We start from the raw sequence: 16,473 nt of genomic DNA, 5'->3' as shown, positions 1-16,473 counted from the left end.
GCAGGGCAATTTGATCACAGTAAGGGAGGGAAAAAAAACATGAAAGGAATTTTCGACTAACTTTCCAGAAGTCCATTTTTGCCCCTAGATCTACCACAAAATATTTGAACTCGCTGGAAAAGGTACCCATCTAAATAAGAGACCATGACTTTACAGAGGGTACTTTCTACTGCGCCACAAACCAGAAAAAAACCTACACAAATTTCTCAACGTTCCCCAAAGTCACTAGTCATGTTCCATTATTCCGAGACAGGTGTTTAATTTATAGCCCCGAAAAGGCGAAGAATATAATGGCTAACGCATTCGCAGCATCTTACAAGCTAAGGTCCGGGACATTTGTATTTCCTCTCCACCTCCACCCCAACCCGGATGTGCGCGCGTTTCTATAACGCAATCTCATTGTGATCACGGCGGAAGGTCAACGGAACATAAACGATTTCTTGACGAGAATCTCCAGTTCAAAGCAGGATTTAAATGGTTGCTGAAAGAATTTTTGGTCATTAAGGATAACAAAGAAATATTTGACACCTTGCACACGGCAGCTTATGGGGCGAAAGGCAATTTTTTCGGCTGATGGTTGTCCTGACGGATTTTGAAGAATTCAACTCAGTGCCGCGTTTACGGGCGGCGGTGCTCCGTAAAAACTAAAATCTTAAACTAAGATTTTACCTTACGTTTCCCGTCTTATGCAAGACCACCACCACATTAAATTGAGACGGTGATCATCTTATTTTAACACAGGAGATCTTTTAAATGAAGACTATCGGAGTCTCAGTTAGTATATAAGATAAAAGATCGTCTTAAATATTGTCTTTAAATCGTCTTCATTTGAGAAGCGCTTATCCAACATTGAGGCATCTTACTTTAAGAAAGACCAGTCTTAATTATATTAATCTGAGTCGATGGGGTCCTTATTTTAAGACGTTTTTTGGTCTTGTGGAAATTTTAAGACGCCGAAGCAGGCTATAAGATACTGCCATCCTACGTAAGATGCAATACGCTTTAAGCTGGCGACACACCTGGGCATTTTATACGACGATCGCAGCGAATTTGATCGCCAGCGAAAATCGCAAGTGATTTTCGCCACCGATTGATGCGGACACACCTGGCGATTTTTTTTTTCGCCGATCGCGGCGTTGTTCATGTGATAAAACCGCCCAACCTGACTGATTGACTTTACTGGCAATTCGCAGCGATGAGCGTAAAAAAATCGCGGGAACGGGCACAATTGGCGAATTTAATCGCCGATATCTGACATGCCAGATATCGGCGATTTAATACGCCGATCTCTACTCTCACCATTTTAGTTCTCGGTAAAAAAAATAGATATATAAAAAAAGGCTAACTTGGAAGGAATAGAAAACGCCATTTTTCGCGCGGTCCTTGCTCGGAAACAGCACGGAACGCTTGCTACGCGCGCAGGCTACAACACAAAAGGATCCAAATTTTTGCAAAGCCCTTCCTGATTGGTTCATTTAAAAATTGCAGACCTCATAGGAAACAGGACTTCTTTTCTGATTGGTTGATTTTGATCCAAACTCTGCAGACACGGAGACTGGAGGTTTGATCCATCGCAAACTCTCACCTTGTTTAGATCAAGCAGCGGAAAGTGGAGAATTTACAAGAATTTCGAGACAGCAACTTCAATATTCAAATAACAAGACATCTGGACATAAAATACGGGCTAAAGCCCCGGTAAACGTGGTAACTTACACGAATTTGACGGCATGCGCGAGACAGAAGATTGAAAATGGAAATGAAGAAGTTAATGTCGCTTTTAATTGAAAACCAAAGATGAGTCCAACAATTCTACTGCATCACCGATCAGAGGAATGAGTGTAGTGACAATCTGCATTCCCTGCTATTAGAGGTCTCTATGATATAGAGGACTTTAAGACTAACAAAACAGTAGTTATTGGCCGCGGCCCGGCCTCTGTTTTCCGGCGAATTTTATACGGTAAGGTGATTTCGATAAGTTGTCTCATTTAAATTAAATTTGGTGTAATAAAGTACTATGGATTGAAATTCGTTGTGTTTTCGTTGCTCCATATATCATGCTCAAGCACGCTCTCTGTCAGTTTTAATGAAGTGACCGTTGCAGTTAGATTTATACCTTGCTTCGAAACTTACATCAGTTAAGATTCTAAAGCATCTAGAATAAGATTGCTCAAATCTTGAGTTAAGATGAAAATATGACTTACCACAGCACTTTGAATCTAAGAAAAAATCATCTTAATCCTGAAGACGCCATCATCGTATAAATAAGAAGAAAGTCGTCTTATCCTAAGATGAATCGTCTTCAAATGAGATTTACGCGCTGTCTTACCACAGCACCAGAATTAAGTGTAAAAAACGTCTTAAAGTAAGATTTTAGTTTTTACGGAGTGTATTACAGTGATTTCGCACAACAAATCATCGAAAATGCGGCTGTATCCGACTGAAACTATAATTTGATATATTTTGAAATATCCAGTTCTCGATATTTCACGAGGTAAAAGGAATTTATCATTATTCTCTTAGTAAATCGTTATTTTCATGTTGTTATGCTAATTACGAAGGCCGTGTTTGTCGACAAAAGCACAATTAAAACTTCTTCTTCTATAATTTTCTCTTTTTAACTGCCCAAAAGTTTTATTGCATATTCTTACAGATAAGACATTGCTCTTTAACCGGGATGCTGTTTTAGGAGCCAACTAATGTATCTTTAGCGATATTTTCCTTTAAACTCGGCCATTTTTTTGGCACTTGAAGAGTAGTTCAATAGGGAAGAAATTAAAAATTTTGTAAAAAAATCAGATTTCTATCAAATTCCCAAAAAAGCTTCTCAACACAACAACAAACATTTACTTGTCTCGAATACTGAGATTTTGTTCGGATTTGTAACGCTTTCTTTGTAAGGCAAATTCTTAAAAGTGTGGCCTAAAATGGCCGCTGAAAGCCCTCTCAGAGCGGTTAAACCGAGATGGTCGCACTACAGCTAAAATACGAATCGAACTGAGCTGAAAGTTATATTTATGTGAATCACTTATATAGACCATTCTTCTGAGAAAGTTTGAGGGATTTCATTTTTTCTCGTCCAAACGACGATAGTCGATATTTACAGAGGACGGCTCTTAATTAGCTACCTGTTTTTGTTATTAGCCGTCGTTTGTCAGCACGTCCCGTACTCTACATAAGACGTTTTTCTGGCTTCGTGTACATAAGGTGTCGCTTTGTCGCCGCTAGTCAAGAATTGTTGGCAAGCTTTTTTCGTGGGGTAAGTAAGCTGATCAACAATGTGAAAAAGTATTGCTTTCAGGTCAGGAGAACGCACAAGAATCTGCTATGTCGTGTTATCAGTATCTGGTAGCGGGAGCTCGCTTGTCTTCCTGTGCCTTTCTCTCCGGAAACAAATTGTTTTCTTTGGCATCTGCTATTTTGAGGGTTATTACATGTATACTATATGATGTATAGTATGGGAATTTTCTTGTCTCGAAATTATTGCAATTTTTTTGCACTAAGGATGGGGAGTTTTTGATAGAAAGCCGAAAAGGGAGATAGACGACAAAAAATGCGTGACGTAGCATTTTTAAAATCCTTAACTGTATACAAATATGCAAAACTTTAGGATACTTTACAAACCAATATGTGAACATCACACCCAGAGGCAGTGCGATGCAAAATAACGTAATACGATTCAGTAAAATCAATAGGCCTTATCACGGTTTCGACGCCGTTTTGACGAGTAGGCAAACACGTCTTGAAATAATGTTCAGTGTTTGTATGGAAATCAGATGTCAAATATATTTCATAAAACATCCCTTCTGAAAAATTCATGAATTGGAAACTTTTGGCACTAGGAAAGGGAGTTTAAGATAAAAACTGGAGGGATCTGGCTTTAGCTGTGCTAGAGAGCTTCCAGTCGTGTTTTGAACTTTCCATACAATTTCCTGTATTTTTTTTCCCGCGAACTATTTTTAGTAGCAGTTCGCGGCTGGTTCGTTATACAGGCAAATGCATGGAAACGTCAAAACGCACTAGATGCTTTTTAGCACAGCTACATTCCACAGTTATTTTCGGTAAAACCCTTTGCATAATGCCTAAAGTTCAAATCGGATTTCCATAGAAACACTGTTATTTCAAAACGTGTTTGCCTACTCGTCAAAATGGCGTCGAAAAAGGCCGCATTATGATTTCAGCGCTTCACAGGCTCATAGAGTGCACGGTTTAATTCTCTGAAATACGGGTGGAAATAGGTGACCAGCCCAAATTGTGTTGTTAAGAATAATATATATATTTAGCCAAGCCTAAAAGCGGAGCTCCACAATAGAACTCTGCTTATTGTATGAACGTAATAACCTTATGAGTTCCTCATCAATTCTGCAGTTATATAGTACATTTTTAATGCATATGCAGCTAACTGCTCATCAACAATAACAATGTAAAACAGAGGGCAAAATTACTGAATGCTAATTTGTTGTAACAGAGGGCAGTTTTTTCGTAATTTTCCTATCACCGAGAGCAAAATTACTTACTCCTGATTGGTCGAGCGGCGAAAATACTCTCTCCTGATTGGCTGGGCACGACAGTTTTACATTTTGTTGGTTTCTCCATTTTGTGTCCAAAAAAAAAACATGTTCTTTGAGGTTCTTTCGAAGTTCGACTCTTTAAGCCGGGTTCTTTGTATCAAAATACATGGAAATCAAATGCTGCAGCTAGGAAGGAAATTCCTAAAGGTTAATTTTAGTGTCTCTCACCAGAAACAGCAAAAGATTATTTGTGTCAAAAGCTAAAGACTTGGATCGGATTGATTTTATTTTGTTTGGTTGAGAAACTGAAATCAGTCATGGCGTCCAAGTGCTTTCAACGAACGACAACGGAGCATGAAAGTGTCCTTTTGATGGGAGGAAGGAGCAGGAAGAAATTGCTCCGCAAGTTCCTTCTTTGGATCCATCGTTTGCTATTTTTATCGATCTATGTTCGTGTTATTTCCAAGCGGTAGGAAGCTTCACAGCGCAGGTGAACAATTAAATTAATTGATCCCTAACATTTGATTTATCGTTGTTAGATTGCAGCTCCTGAATTAAACTTGTATCTCTTGATTATATGTGTATAATGGGAACTGTTCTCGTCGGTTTTGTTTGTTTTGTACGCTACGAAAAAATTAAATAATTTGTTGGTTTGCTTGCGCCTTCGATGAGTGTTTTACTGACTGTTTTACGAAGTTCCTTGATAGTTTTAGGAACATTTTGCCCTTTGTGTTATAAAAGCGGAATTCAAATGGCTCAAATTGATATTTTCTGTTTTTATTATTGTTTTTAGTTTTTAAGATGATCGAGGCAAAACAGTTTGTGAACAGCCAACGCGCGCTACTGGCACTGTCACTGTCTAGTAAATTTTGCTTATCAAGAAGGCCGTAAACTGTAAACCTCAGAAGAAAATGCATGCACTAACCAAAAAACACACTTCGAATATATATGTGAGTAATAAATGAAAAAAGCACTGTGATAATTCATAGCAATAAGTACAGAAATAAACTAAACAACGATCTTTGAAAAATTCACAAAAAACAAGCGAATGAATATTTTGCGTAAACTTTGTCTTGATGAAAATGAAATCACACTTTAATTTTACATTCGCTTTTCACGTTCTTTGTAAAGAATTTCAGTGAAAATTACTCACACATCTTAATCTTTGCGGTTATACCCTACTGTTTTAAGTATTTTTGTTTGTTCTCTGTCAAGATTGTCAGAAATAAATGCTAAAATTAGAGATATATGCGGGAAAAACTTGTCAGTAGTTTATGCCAACGATACAATGTTGGTTGATCTAGACGTTTGTTTGACTGACTATTTTAGCTCAGAATCAAATACTTTTAAGTGACCTAAAATGGGGTGAGATTAGAAAATAAAACTCCAAGGGAAATAACGAACATGGACCGAAAAATGAGCTCAAAAGGCTGCTCTGAGGTTAAACAAGTTGCAGTGTCAACACTACAAGGAAAAAACATCAAAGTTTTGTCAACAAAATCACATGAATATAGTTGCCCCTTTGGAGAATAACCAGTCCTTTTATTCGATTGCTGATTTTTTCATTCCTTTACAACGTTAATTTTCACGTCAAGAGGAAAAATCCATCGCATCTTAATTTCATTTCATCGCGCCGGATTAGAGTAAAATAATTTCTCTTCAAGATTCAGCCGCTGTTTATGAAGTGCCGCCACTAAAAGCTGCTAAAAGAATCGATTTGTTTCTCCCGCTGCGATCCGCCTTGCTCTTTCTCCCGCTCTTTGACGGCAAAATTGGACGAGATCAGAAAATAAAACTCCAAGGGAAATAATCAACATGGACCGAATAAAATGAGCCCAAAATACTGTTCTGAAGTTAGCAGTATTAGCTTAAGCTTAAGTTAAACGGCGTGTCAAAACTGCAAGAAAACAATATCTTGCAAACCAGCAAACTGGCAAAGTTTTGTCAACAAAATTGCATGAATGTACTCGCCTCTTCTGAGAATAACCAGTCCCTTTATTCCATTGCTGATTTTCCATTCGTTTTACAACGTTAAGTGAGCGAAACGTTTCGCCTCAAGAGGAAAAATCCAACGTTTCGTGGCGCCGGATCGGAGTAAAATGATTTCACTTCCAGATTCTGATGATGTGCCAGTCGATTTGCTTCTCCCGCCGCTAGTTGCCTTACTCTTTCTCCTGCTGTTGGTCACATATAAAAATTGACTTTGTATCTTGTCGTCTTCAAAATTATTTCTTTTTTGTTTTGTTTTTTTCTCAAACGCAGTTGGCGATGCAACTTCCCGCCAAACAAACGCGTCTGGCAGCGCAGTTGGCCATGCATTTTTACGCCGAAAAACAACCCGGGTTACAGCACATACGCCTGTTTATGTGAGCCAATGTGAAATGAGACACTCAAACCCTGTTCCGCAACACGGGGTTTTTTCTGCATGCTTTCCTGTTCTTTCTCTCTTTGTTCGTCACTCATGTTTCGCCTGTTTGCTACCGCTCTCAATCGCTCTCTTTGACGTCGAACTTCGCTCTTTCGTCGCCTGTTTTCCCGATCTCTTTCTATCTCCCTTTCTTTGCTTTACATGTTTGTGGACTTATTCATAAATTGAGTTTGTGTTTTGTCGTACACGTCGTCTTCAAATTGTTTTTTTTTCTCAAACGTAGTTGGCGATGCAATTTCCTGCCAAACAAACGCGGCTGGCAGCGCACTTGGCCATGCATTTTCCCGCCGAAAAAAACCTGATTTGCAGCACAAGGCTTGAGTGTCTCATTTCATGTTGGCTTACATGGAGTAGCGTATGTACGTACAATGTACGGTCGGTCGGATTGAAGTGACGTCATAACCAAACCAAAATTTCTCGCGCTGATGGGTTTACCAAAATCTCTTAGCTATGGGGCTCCGCCACGCGCGCGAGCTCCGCTAATATTTTTATTTTATTTTTAATCGTTTGAACAGGACCATGATGTTGCTTTTTCTGGTCTCCCTCTTGATATGTTGCGGAAGTTGTCAAAGAGATGGTAAGCTAAACTCGCAACATTTCCTTAAATAAGTATGACTTTAACCAAGCAAAGAACATTAAAAACAACAACAACAAATGCTTATAATGAATAATTTAAAAACACTAATTTAAATCTGTTTCAACTGTCAGGATATTTGGCGCATATGTCTGTCGCGTTGTTCATTTATGGTGAAAAAACTTTACATTTATTTTGACAGGATGTGGTTCAGTGGTAAACAATACTTTGGTGAGCCCCGGATATCCTAACTACTATCCATACGGAATGGACTGTGTTTACAATGTTTCTATTCCACATGGCAAGGCGCTGAAAATTTACTTTGAAATGTTTTACTTGGAGATGGAAAGTTCTTGTGGGTAAGCAAAACAAAGACTAGCATTTAGCAAGTTTAGTTCACTCAACACTGAAATGTTTCCATTATTTGACTTGTTTAACGTCAATAGAGATAAGTAAAAAAATATACATGATAAACTGAAATGTTACCTAGAAATAAATGACAATTGAAGGTCAAACGTTTCTCATCAGCGTAGTTGCAAAAATTTCGTATCCCAGAATCATCATATTTTGTTTATAACGAAGATAATGTTTGTAACTTAATTCTTTTTTTTCCGCTTTTAGAAATGTGAACAATATTATCACGCATATTCGATGCATATCTAACAATGATAAGCCGCAAGACATTAAGTGGCTAACAATTTTCAATAAATAAAGTTAAACCTGAAGTCGAAGTTTGAACCTTCTGACAGTCCAAAACTGGTCTGGATGGGGCATTTGAATAAAACAAAAAACCTCGGCTATGTTCAAATACCTAGCCTTAACTTTAGTCGGGTCCCTCCTCCTCTGTGCCTTAACATGGATAGCTGCATTACTTTTGTTTCCATAGTTTCACAAATAAAATACGTTGTTAATAGCCCATTGTTTGTTTTTCACTAGAGTTGTTTCTGTTTACGATCATTTTTTTCCACTTGTAAGAAAGTTGGCAGCGCGTCTGATTTTCAAAGTCAAGTTCTATTGTAATCTCCAAAAGAAAAGCAACAGTTGCCATATGTTAGTTCGGGTTTTCTCTGTTGATGTAACTCATCTAGTTATTCTACAAGTTTTTCTGCGACTAGCAAATGTCAGGAATTTTACGCTGAGATTGTTTCCTACAGCTCAGTCCCATAAAGGCGAGAATTTACATTTCGTTATTGACCTGAAAAATTTTAACTGGCCCCATTCACGATTACATTAATGTGAATTTCCAAAGCCTAGCAATAAACGGGACTAAATGTAAGAAGTACCCTCTTCCTAGTCACATCGTTGATAGCAACCAGCAATCACAAGCTTCTGCATCAGAAACATTCTAAAGCAGGATATTTTCACCAACAGTCGTTCCATGCTGGCCATTTTGACTCCAGGAATAAAAACCCTTTTTACGAAGAGAGAGCTTGGGAACTTGAACACTGAAAAACAAGTCAGCTCTTTGTACTGCTTTATCTGAGTAATAAATAAAACATATTGTGTAGTCACAGCTACTGCTGCAGAAAGGAAAAGAATGAAGAGGAGATCGAGGAGAAAAACAGATAATATGGTAAAATGACATGATGAGGACGCAGGAATACAAATCGTTGCCGTATACTGAAGCTTTGAGGTCGCAGCCCGCGCCCCTTTTTGTCCATTTCCGTTCTTCTCCCCATTTCCGACTTTCGCTACTTTCTTGCGTGAATGAGCCGCTGCGGAGGAGAAAGAAGAAACCCTGCAGACACTTAAACAATGGCTCGCTGATGATGCGATTCCACCTCGGAAACGTATCACTTTTCAAAATTTATAGCATTGAAAAACGTGTTTCATTACCCATAAAATTCAGTCGTAACCAACTGTCTACCACGTAGTCCGATGTTACACCAGTGTTTCTTCTCGGGGAAAAACGAAAATCTTTCGAGCGCAATTTGCGCGCGCAATGCAGATTCAGTTAATGACGCTATTAAGCGCGCGCTAGGGTTGTAGTGAGGAAAAAAGGGCGTCGGTAAAGCGATATCCCTCAATCTTATATCAAATGGGTCACAAAGTTGAGTTTTGTTCTTAGAATAACTCATTCGTTTGTGAACCCGGTTTTTATCGACGAACAAAGAAAGTGAGTTCTTGAAGAGCTAAGCTTTTTGCATGCGTTTCATCTTTGCTGTCAAAACGTCAATTATAAGCCACGTATGCGCACTTGATCAACAAATTATGACTCGTTTCAGTGGAAATTTACTGTTTTCTAACGAACTGCTGGTTAGAATTTCGTGAAATTTGACAAAACAGTAGTGCTCTAAAGCATAACGTGCCCACAAACAAAACCCCAAATCTGACAAAATATCTTAAAAAAAAAAAACATTAAAATGCAAAAACAAAACTTACAGGAGATCAAAATTACGTAGTTTGCAAATAACGTTTACGAACAGCTATATACTAGAAAACTGTGCTCGGCCACCATAAACCACACAAACGCTCAAACAAAGATTTAAAGAAATATACTTGCGTGGCTCCAAGTGATTGTCAAGTGTTAGTTGCTCGACTTCTTCCAACGTGCATGTGTTCTTTTATCCGCGTTGTTGTTTTGTTTATGTTGCTTTTCTCACCGCTCGTATGAAGATCATTTGGTGTAATGGTACGACTTCTTGAAAAAATAAAGATGATGCTGCTGCTGCTGCAGCTGATGATGATGATGATGACGATGATGATGACGATGGTGATGACGATGGTGATGATGATGATGATGATGATGATGATGATGATGATGATGATGATGATGACGATGATGATGATGATGATGATGATAGTGGTGGTGGTGGTGGTAGCTATGGTGAAATGGACTACACTGGGTCTGCTGCATATCACATCGATTCCCGGGATCATGTCTTTTATGGGTTGAAATTATGGATCAGGGCATTAACCGGGCAGTTAAAGTCCTAGTCAGGAAATAAGAGAAAGAAACAAATTTTTGACCTCGGCGGGAATCAAACCCACGCCCTCTGGATTTGATCAACTGTTGTTGTACCGACTGAGCTACGAGACCACACAGGAACAAGTCGCCCAATTGTGGTGGTAATTGCAGGAATTTGAATGTGAAGGGGACAATGAATGTTGTGCCGCTTGCAATAATGACACGAATGATTATCAGAGAATTAACTCTGCAGTGTTTGTTCCACTGCATAAACGAACCCATGAAATTCGAACAGAGCGCTAACCCTAAGAAAGTGGGCGACCACACTAAGAAGAGAAAATAACTTCGCCTTAAGCGATAAACGAAACCACGACCTCCAATTGTGGGCTGAGTTTACTGTTGGTTGTCGTCCTTACTCGAAGAGGTTTTTCACCGGATACTTCGGTTTTCCCCTACCCTTAATAAAACAACATTTACGGATCACAATAGGACCTTGCATAAGTTGATAACATGGTTGGATACCACTTAGCAACACCCTTCTGGATAACAAGCAATCCAAGCATCGTTCCGCGTAACAAAGCTTCCGGTGGGATGGAGATAGCTTTTATGTGATGATTTATCCATCTAAAAGGGTTACCCGTACAATATTTTTTTTCTTTCTTTTTAACATGGCAATGCCATTTCAATGGGCTGTGTCTTCTGAGCTAGCACAAGCACAGGTACTCAAGCTTTGTGAGCGTTTATAGGACCTTTGTTTGACCTTTATAACGTCACGTTGTAATTGGAGTGTCACGATTAATGTACGTTACGCAATGGTGTAGATTATAAGGGTTTTATGGGAATTTACAAACGTGTTTGGGGTCCAAACTAAAGAGCATGAATTGAACAAAAAATGCCTGACCTTGTCTCCTTAATACCTTGTCAGTTTTTTGTGTGGTGTATTTTGGTCATTTCAGCACGATTCAAGTGGGTTTTAGGTTCGCTGTTTCCTCTCGCTAGAGTCTTATAAACGCTCATAAAGCTTGGGTGACTTGTGGCACAAGTCGACAGGAATTGTTGCGTAAAACGTCGCGAAAAAAGAAGAAAAACCGCAGTGAAATCATTTGTCGCTTTCCAGTTCACCGAATTGAACTTTGGTGGACCAGTTAGTCGATGATTTGTATAGTACAAAAAGAACAGTGGCATTATGAATGACGTTGAAGTGTTGATGAGCGTTTCACAAAAGGCATATTTAATTTTCTTGCAGTTATGACTATTTGAAGATAGCAGATGAAAACAGCACTGAAGTTGGTAAATACTGTGGACTGCAGTCTAGGAAAGAAGTCTTTCTGATTGGAACAAAAGCGGTGTTAACGTTCCATACGGATGATTCTCTTTCAGAGAATGGATTCAGAATAGTCTTCACTTTTGTTCAACTTGGTAAGTGCAGTGAAACGGATTAACAAATTTCAAAGATGGATCGAATTAAACAGTCAGGTATAAACATAAAAACAATAATGCGGGAGAGTTCGCTGAAAATACTACAATCTCTCAGTGGTAAGATCATCCTAGCAGATGGGCAACCTGTCTTCTGGGGCGTGGTGTTGGCGGAGGCGGAATCCCCCCTTCCCCTCCATAACTTCAAACGTATAAAAGCTATATGACTATAGTAGTCCGAGGATGCTTCCATCGAGGTTCACAGCGGGAAGTGATGACGCCAAATGAGAACAGAATTACGTCACAATTCCAAAATGGCGTTCATCTTCGATTTCTGGATTTCCAAAACACCTCACAAAAACACCAGTACTGACGAGGAGTAATCAATCAAAATCAAACGAAGTATACATAAATGATATAAGACCATATAATTTACTGTAAGAAATTTAAAATTTAGTTAGTGTACATAAAAAGCAAGCACCTTCCAATTTTGGAGAAAGCTGACTGTCAAAATATGTTGTTATGGTAACATCAAAGTCACTGAACGCTGAGCAACCATACAAAATTGAATTTCGACCGAAAAAAAATTAGGAACTTGCGTGTGGTGTTTTCAAAGTCGATACGAGCAGAATTAGCCCACAACCCGTTCCACTCCCCCGTACATGGTCTACACAGCCGGTTTTAATTTTTTTTCATATGCTGAAATTCCGTAACCCCCAGTTATTAGAAGAAGTTAGATTTATACACTGTTACAAAAGCTCTATTTTACTCAGTAATATAATGCGCCGATCAATTCGAACCTTCAGCATTTTAACCCGGGCATTAGATCGTGTATCGTGCCCGGGGAAAGGGGAATTTGATTGGGTTGGGGAATTTGAACTTGATTTTTCTTTTGGTCGAGAATTTGATGAGTTTTTTTTTTTTTTCTGTTGATGACAGCATGCGCCTTTGTGAGCAAATGGCTCACTCGAAACGGCTTTAAAAGAAATACTTCTGGAGGTGTTTTTAATATTTCTCTGTCTGCAAAGCAGGAATAGTGATTAATTGAAACTGAAAATTTGTCCTCGAGGAGATTCCTTAGAACACCTAAAAGTAGGGCATTTGAATGGCTTTTAGCCCTGGAAGGGAGATATTTGAACAACCTATTCTCAACAAAAAAAAAACTTCAAATACACGGTGGGTGTTCCGGGGAGATCTTGCCGTTTCCAGTTGATCGGTGCATAAGTTTAATAATGTATTCCTTCCCAATAATCAAAGTGTTGTACCCATTTTATGTAACGTGTGTGTAGTGAAAAATATATAATAACAATGAATTTGTAACGAGGAAGTCTCAATTTGTTTTATCAGGATGTGGTTCAATGATAAACAAGACCCTTGAAAGCCCCGGATATCCTAACAACTATCCTAACAAAATGGACTGCGCCGATAGAGTTTTTATTCCACATGGCAAGGCGCTGAAAATTTACTTTCAACTGTTCAAATTGGAGCTGAGTTCTTCTTGTGGGTAAGTGAAACGAAGAAAAGGAATTAAAAAAATAACAAAATTAAGTGACAAATTATTTGCAATATTCAGTTTGTTTTAACAGGCTTCAAAAAAGAACTTCCTAGGGAATGTGGAACCTCGTTTGCTTTGTGAGCCTTGCGACAATGTCCTGCCCGGAGGAATTTTTTTTTTTTTTTTGTTAATCGGTCCTTCTCCACGTGAATGATATGATAATTTTCGATCCTGTTTATTTATCAGTTATATTTTTGTGAGCGAAAATAAGGGGGCAGAGAGGGAGACACCCGATCTAGCCCTTGGGATACGAGAAATTCTCTCAATTTATATTTATAATTTCCGTAAACAGAAGTGTTTTTGTCTTGAGGTCCTCAAACATGAGAGGGTGATCAGATGATACCAGTACCTTGAGCAAAATTCAAACTGTAGTTTGTGTAAACAAGCATTTCGCTGCAACGTTTACGCAAATAAATAATGAACTAAAAAAAAATAATAATTAACCCGCACGGGGTGTGGTGGGGTCAAAATAGAATATAATACAGGCTAAGTTCTCAGGGCAATTACAAATCGAATTCATATATTCACGTATGTGAACATGAGCATCAGAAAGTCATGAGATCTGATTACGCGTCCGATGAAAATCTATTACAAAACCAGAAGCTGACGATTGTCGCAAGATATCATGAATCTTGGCATTTAACCACCTTCCTTTACTTGAATCAGCAAATTCTATTAACCTGGTGAATTTATTTATGACCCGAATTATCGTCAAGTTTTACTCCTCTACGCCCCGTATAGTTTTCTTGCGCAAAACGGTGGACCGAAAGTAAACATTTGAGCAGTACGGCAAGGGGAACAGAAATCGTGTTACCTGACATCTCAAAACGTAGAGGGGCATACACAAAGGCGACATAATTTGCAATGAGTGATTTTCCAAACAGACTTCTCTTGTTTTCGCTCGTTTGGAATCACATCCAGAAACGTTTTTTCCGCCATCCCCTTTGGAAAAATTGGGGAGTCGATCTAGGTTGTGCGACCAGTATTTGAGTCTCTTGCGAGCTTCCAAGAACGAATCGTTCGGTCTTTTCATACTGCATAATAATCTAATGTTTAGCGTGTATATTTGGCTACAATGACACCAAGAGTGAGTTATAGGGTTCGGTTTCCATGGTGATGATGGCATCAGATTCGCTTTAATGCCATTCCAAGGATGTAACAAATCTCTCGGCTGCGAACAATCCTCACCGTTTTAACGAAGTCCAAAGACTGATCGATGCAGCTTGTAAAATCTCATAATCTGTCCGAACTCTGGAAGGATTATTAAATAGTATATTAACTGGCGATTTGAACGGCTAAAAAGGACAAAGGGTTTACGATTCTTTAAATTGATTTACTTTCATAAAAGAAACGTTTTAACTTTTTATAAAATATTTGAGATAGTGCGCGCGCTCTCATTGGTCGATAAGTGTGTTTAGATGAGAGTATGTAAACACGGTTGTGACGTCACGCTTTCTGTGTCTCCCGGCACAATTTGAAAACATTTCAAAGCTTTCGCAAGACTCGCAAAGTAATTTCAAGTACAACTGTTAAAGAAATGGTGAAAAATTTCCCAAAATTTTGATCGGGGTTTGCCTATCTCCTCCCCCCTGAACCCGAGGGAAAAAAAGCAAATGCAAGAAGAACCACAGCGCTTTGCCTGCCTCGCTAGACGACCTCGTCGAGGGAGCTCAAATGAAGACGACAAAATATGCAACAAATACGCAGTAAACTTTTTTCAAGGTAATTTTTGCATCTGAGAACCACAATAAAATTCTCTAAAAGACATTCTTTATTCAAAAAATGTACACGAAAACGAACACAAAACTGTATGCTACAGACTATAAATGTTTCAAATCAAACTTTGTACGGCCGGTTGCCGTGTTTTGGCTGTCAAATTTGTATAAAATGTATTTTCTCTGAGATTTTCTCAGCGTAATAATCTACTGCTACGATTACTATTACCAGCAACAACTTCACAGTCTAGATCCGCTGCTTGTGCTATGATTCCCAAACAGCAAAACTTCACAAGGCACGATGAGCGACTCGACTTCTCGGCCATCTCAGGCTGCCACATCGGGCAAGTTCACGTAACTTTCAAGAGCGACCATGCACAATGACATTCATTTTCAGCTTAAATAAACTCCTCATCTTGAAGTTCGTTCCTTTCAGAATCGTATGTTTTGAACATTTCTTCTAGTTTTCACCGAATGTTCGGTATTTTTCTGTAAGATTCACGAGAATTCAAAGCTGAAATCGCCGTCAACACGGGGCTCGCTGACGTTTGCCGCAAATTTCAACTTGATTTTGACTTTTATAACACAAATTTTGATTGGTTCATGTGTTGTCAGATGCGTGTTTTCATTGGCTAGTAGCAAAAATGATTGTCCAGAGCGTGTACTGAGAACATCTATTTCAATCAAGAAATAAATAAACAAAATTTCCCTTCATCTGTCGAATTATTTTTGTAGAAATGTTTTATAAAAGCTCGAAAGTTATGCAAACCCTCGACTGCGTCTCGGGTTTGCATAACTGTCTCGAATTCTCCCAACCCCCCTCGTGTTTAGATGAGGCTATGTAAACACGGAAAAAGTCCTCTATTGCTTAAATAGTGTTGATGAAACACTTTCACTAACTTTATACTTAAATGTTCTTGCAGGTCGGATTATTTCAAAATAATAGATGACAATAACGTGCTTGTCGACAAATACTGTGGGAATCAGTCTGGAAAAGAAGTCTTTGTATTTGGAAAATACGCGCTGATAACATTCCACTCTGATTCTTCCACTCAAGAAAGAGGATTTCGGATGTTCTTCACTTTTATTCAACCTAGTAAGTTTAATGGGACAGCTAGACAAACGTCAAAGATCGCAGATATCCTCATTTTCATTTACGTAAAAGAGTGATATTGAGAGCGAGACATGGTGATCCCAGTGGAGGCATCATGCTAGAAGTTGGAGCAAATTTGTATTTTGTTTCCAAGCAGGAGGATCCTTAAAATTATAATACCTTTTTTCTAATTTGGAAATTGAAGCGTTGGCCGATTTGTTTTCCAATTCCATCTGGATTATTATCAAGCACTTTGTCATGAGCCTCTGGCTCAGA

The 16,473-nt window shown here is 38.7% G+C and overlaps 1 protein-coding gene across 1 annotated transcript; it reads left to right on the top strand.

Moving 5' to 3' along the window:
* Positions 1–3,145: 3,145 nt before the first annotated feature.
* Positions 3,146–16,274, top strand: LOC146459835 (CUB and peptidase domain-containing protein 1-like). Its single transcript, XM_085088753.1, has 6 exons — positions 3,146–3,256; positions 7,452–7,513; positions 7,713–7,869; positions 11,665–11,837; positions 13,182–13,338; positions 16,028–16,274. The coding sequence occupies exons 2-6, from the start codon at positions 7,456–7,458 to the stop codon at positions 16,272–16,274; spliced, it is 792 nt and encodes a 263-aa protein (XP_084944879.1). The 5' UTR covers positions 3,146–3,256; positions 7,452–7,455.
* Positions 16,275–16,473: the final 199 nt, after the last annotated feature.

This window comes from Pavona decussata, unplaced genomic scaffold, assembly GCF_977016875.1.
Source record: "Pavona decussata unplaced genomic scaffold, jaPavDecu1.1 SCAFFOLD_215, whole genome shotgun sequence".
Classification (NCBI taxonomy): domain Eukaryota; kingdom Metazoa; phylum Cnidaria; class Anthozoa; order Scleractinia; family Agariciidae; genus Pavona; species Pavona decussata.
This window is presented reverse-complemented; position numbering and strand designations above follow the sequence as displayed.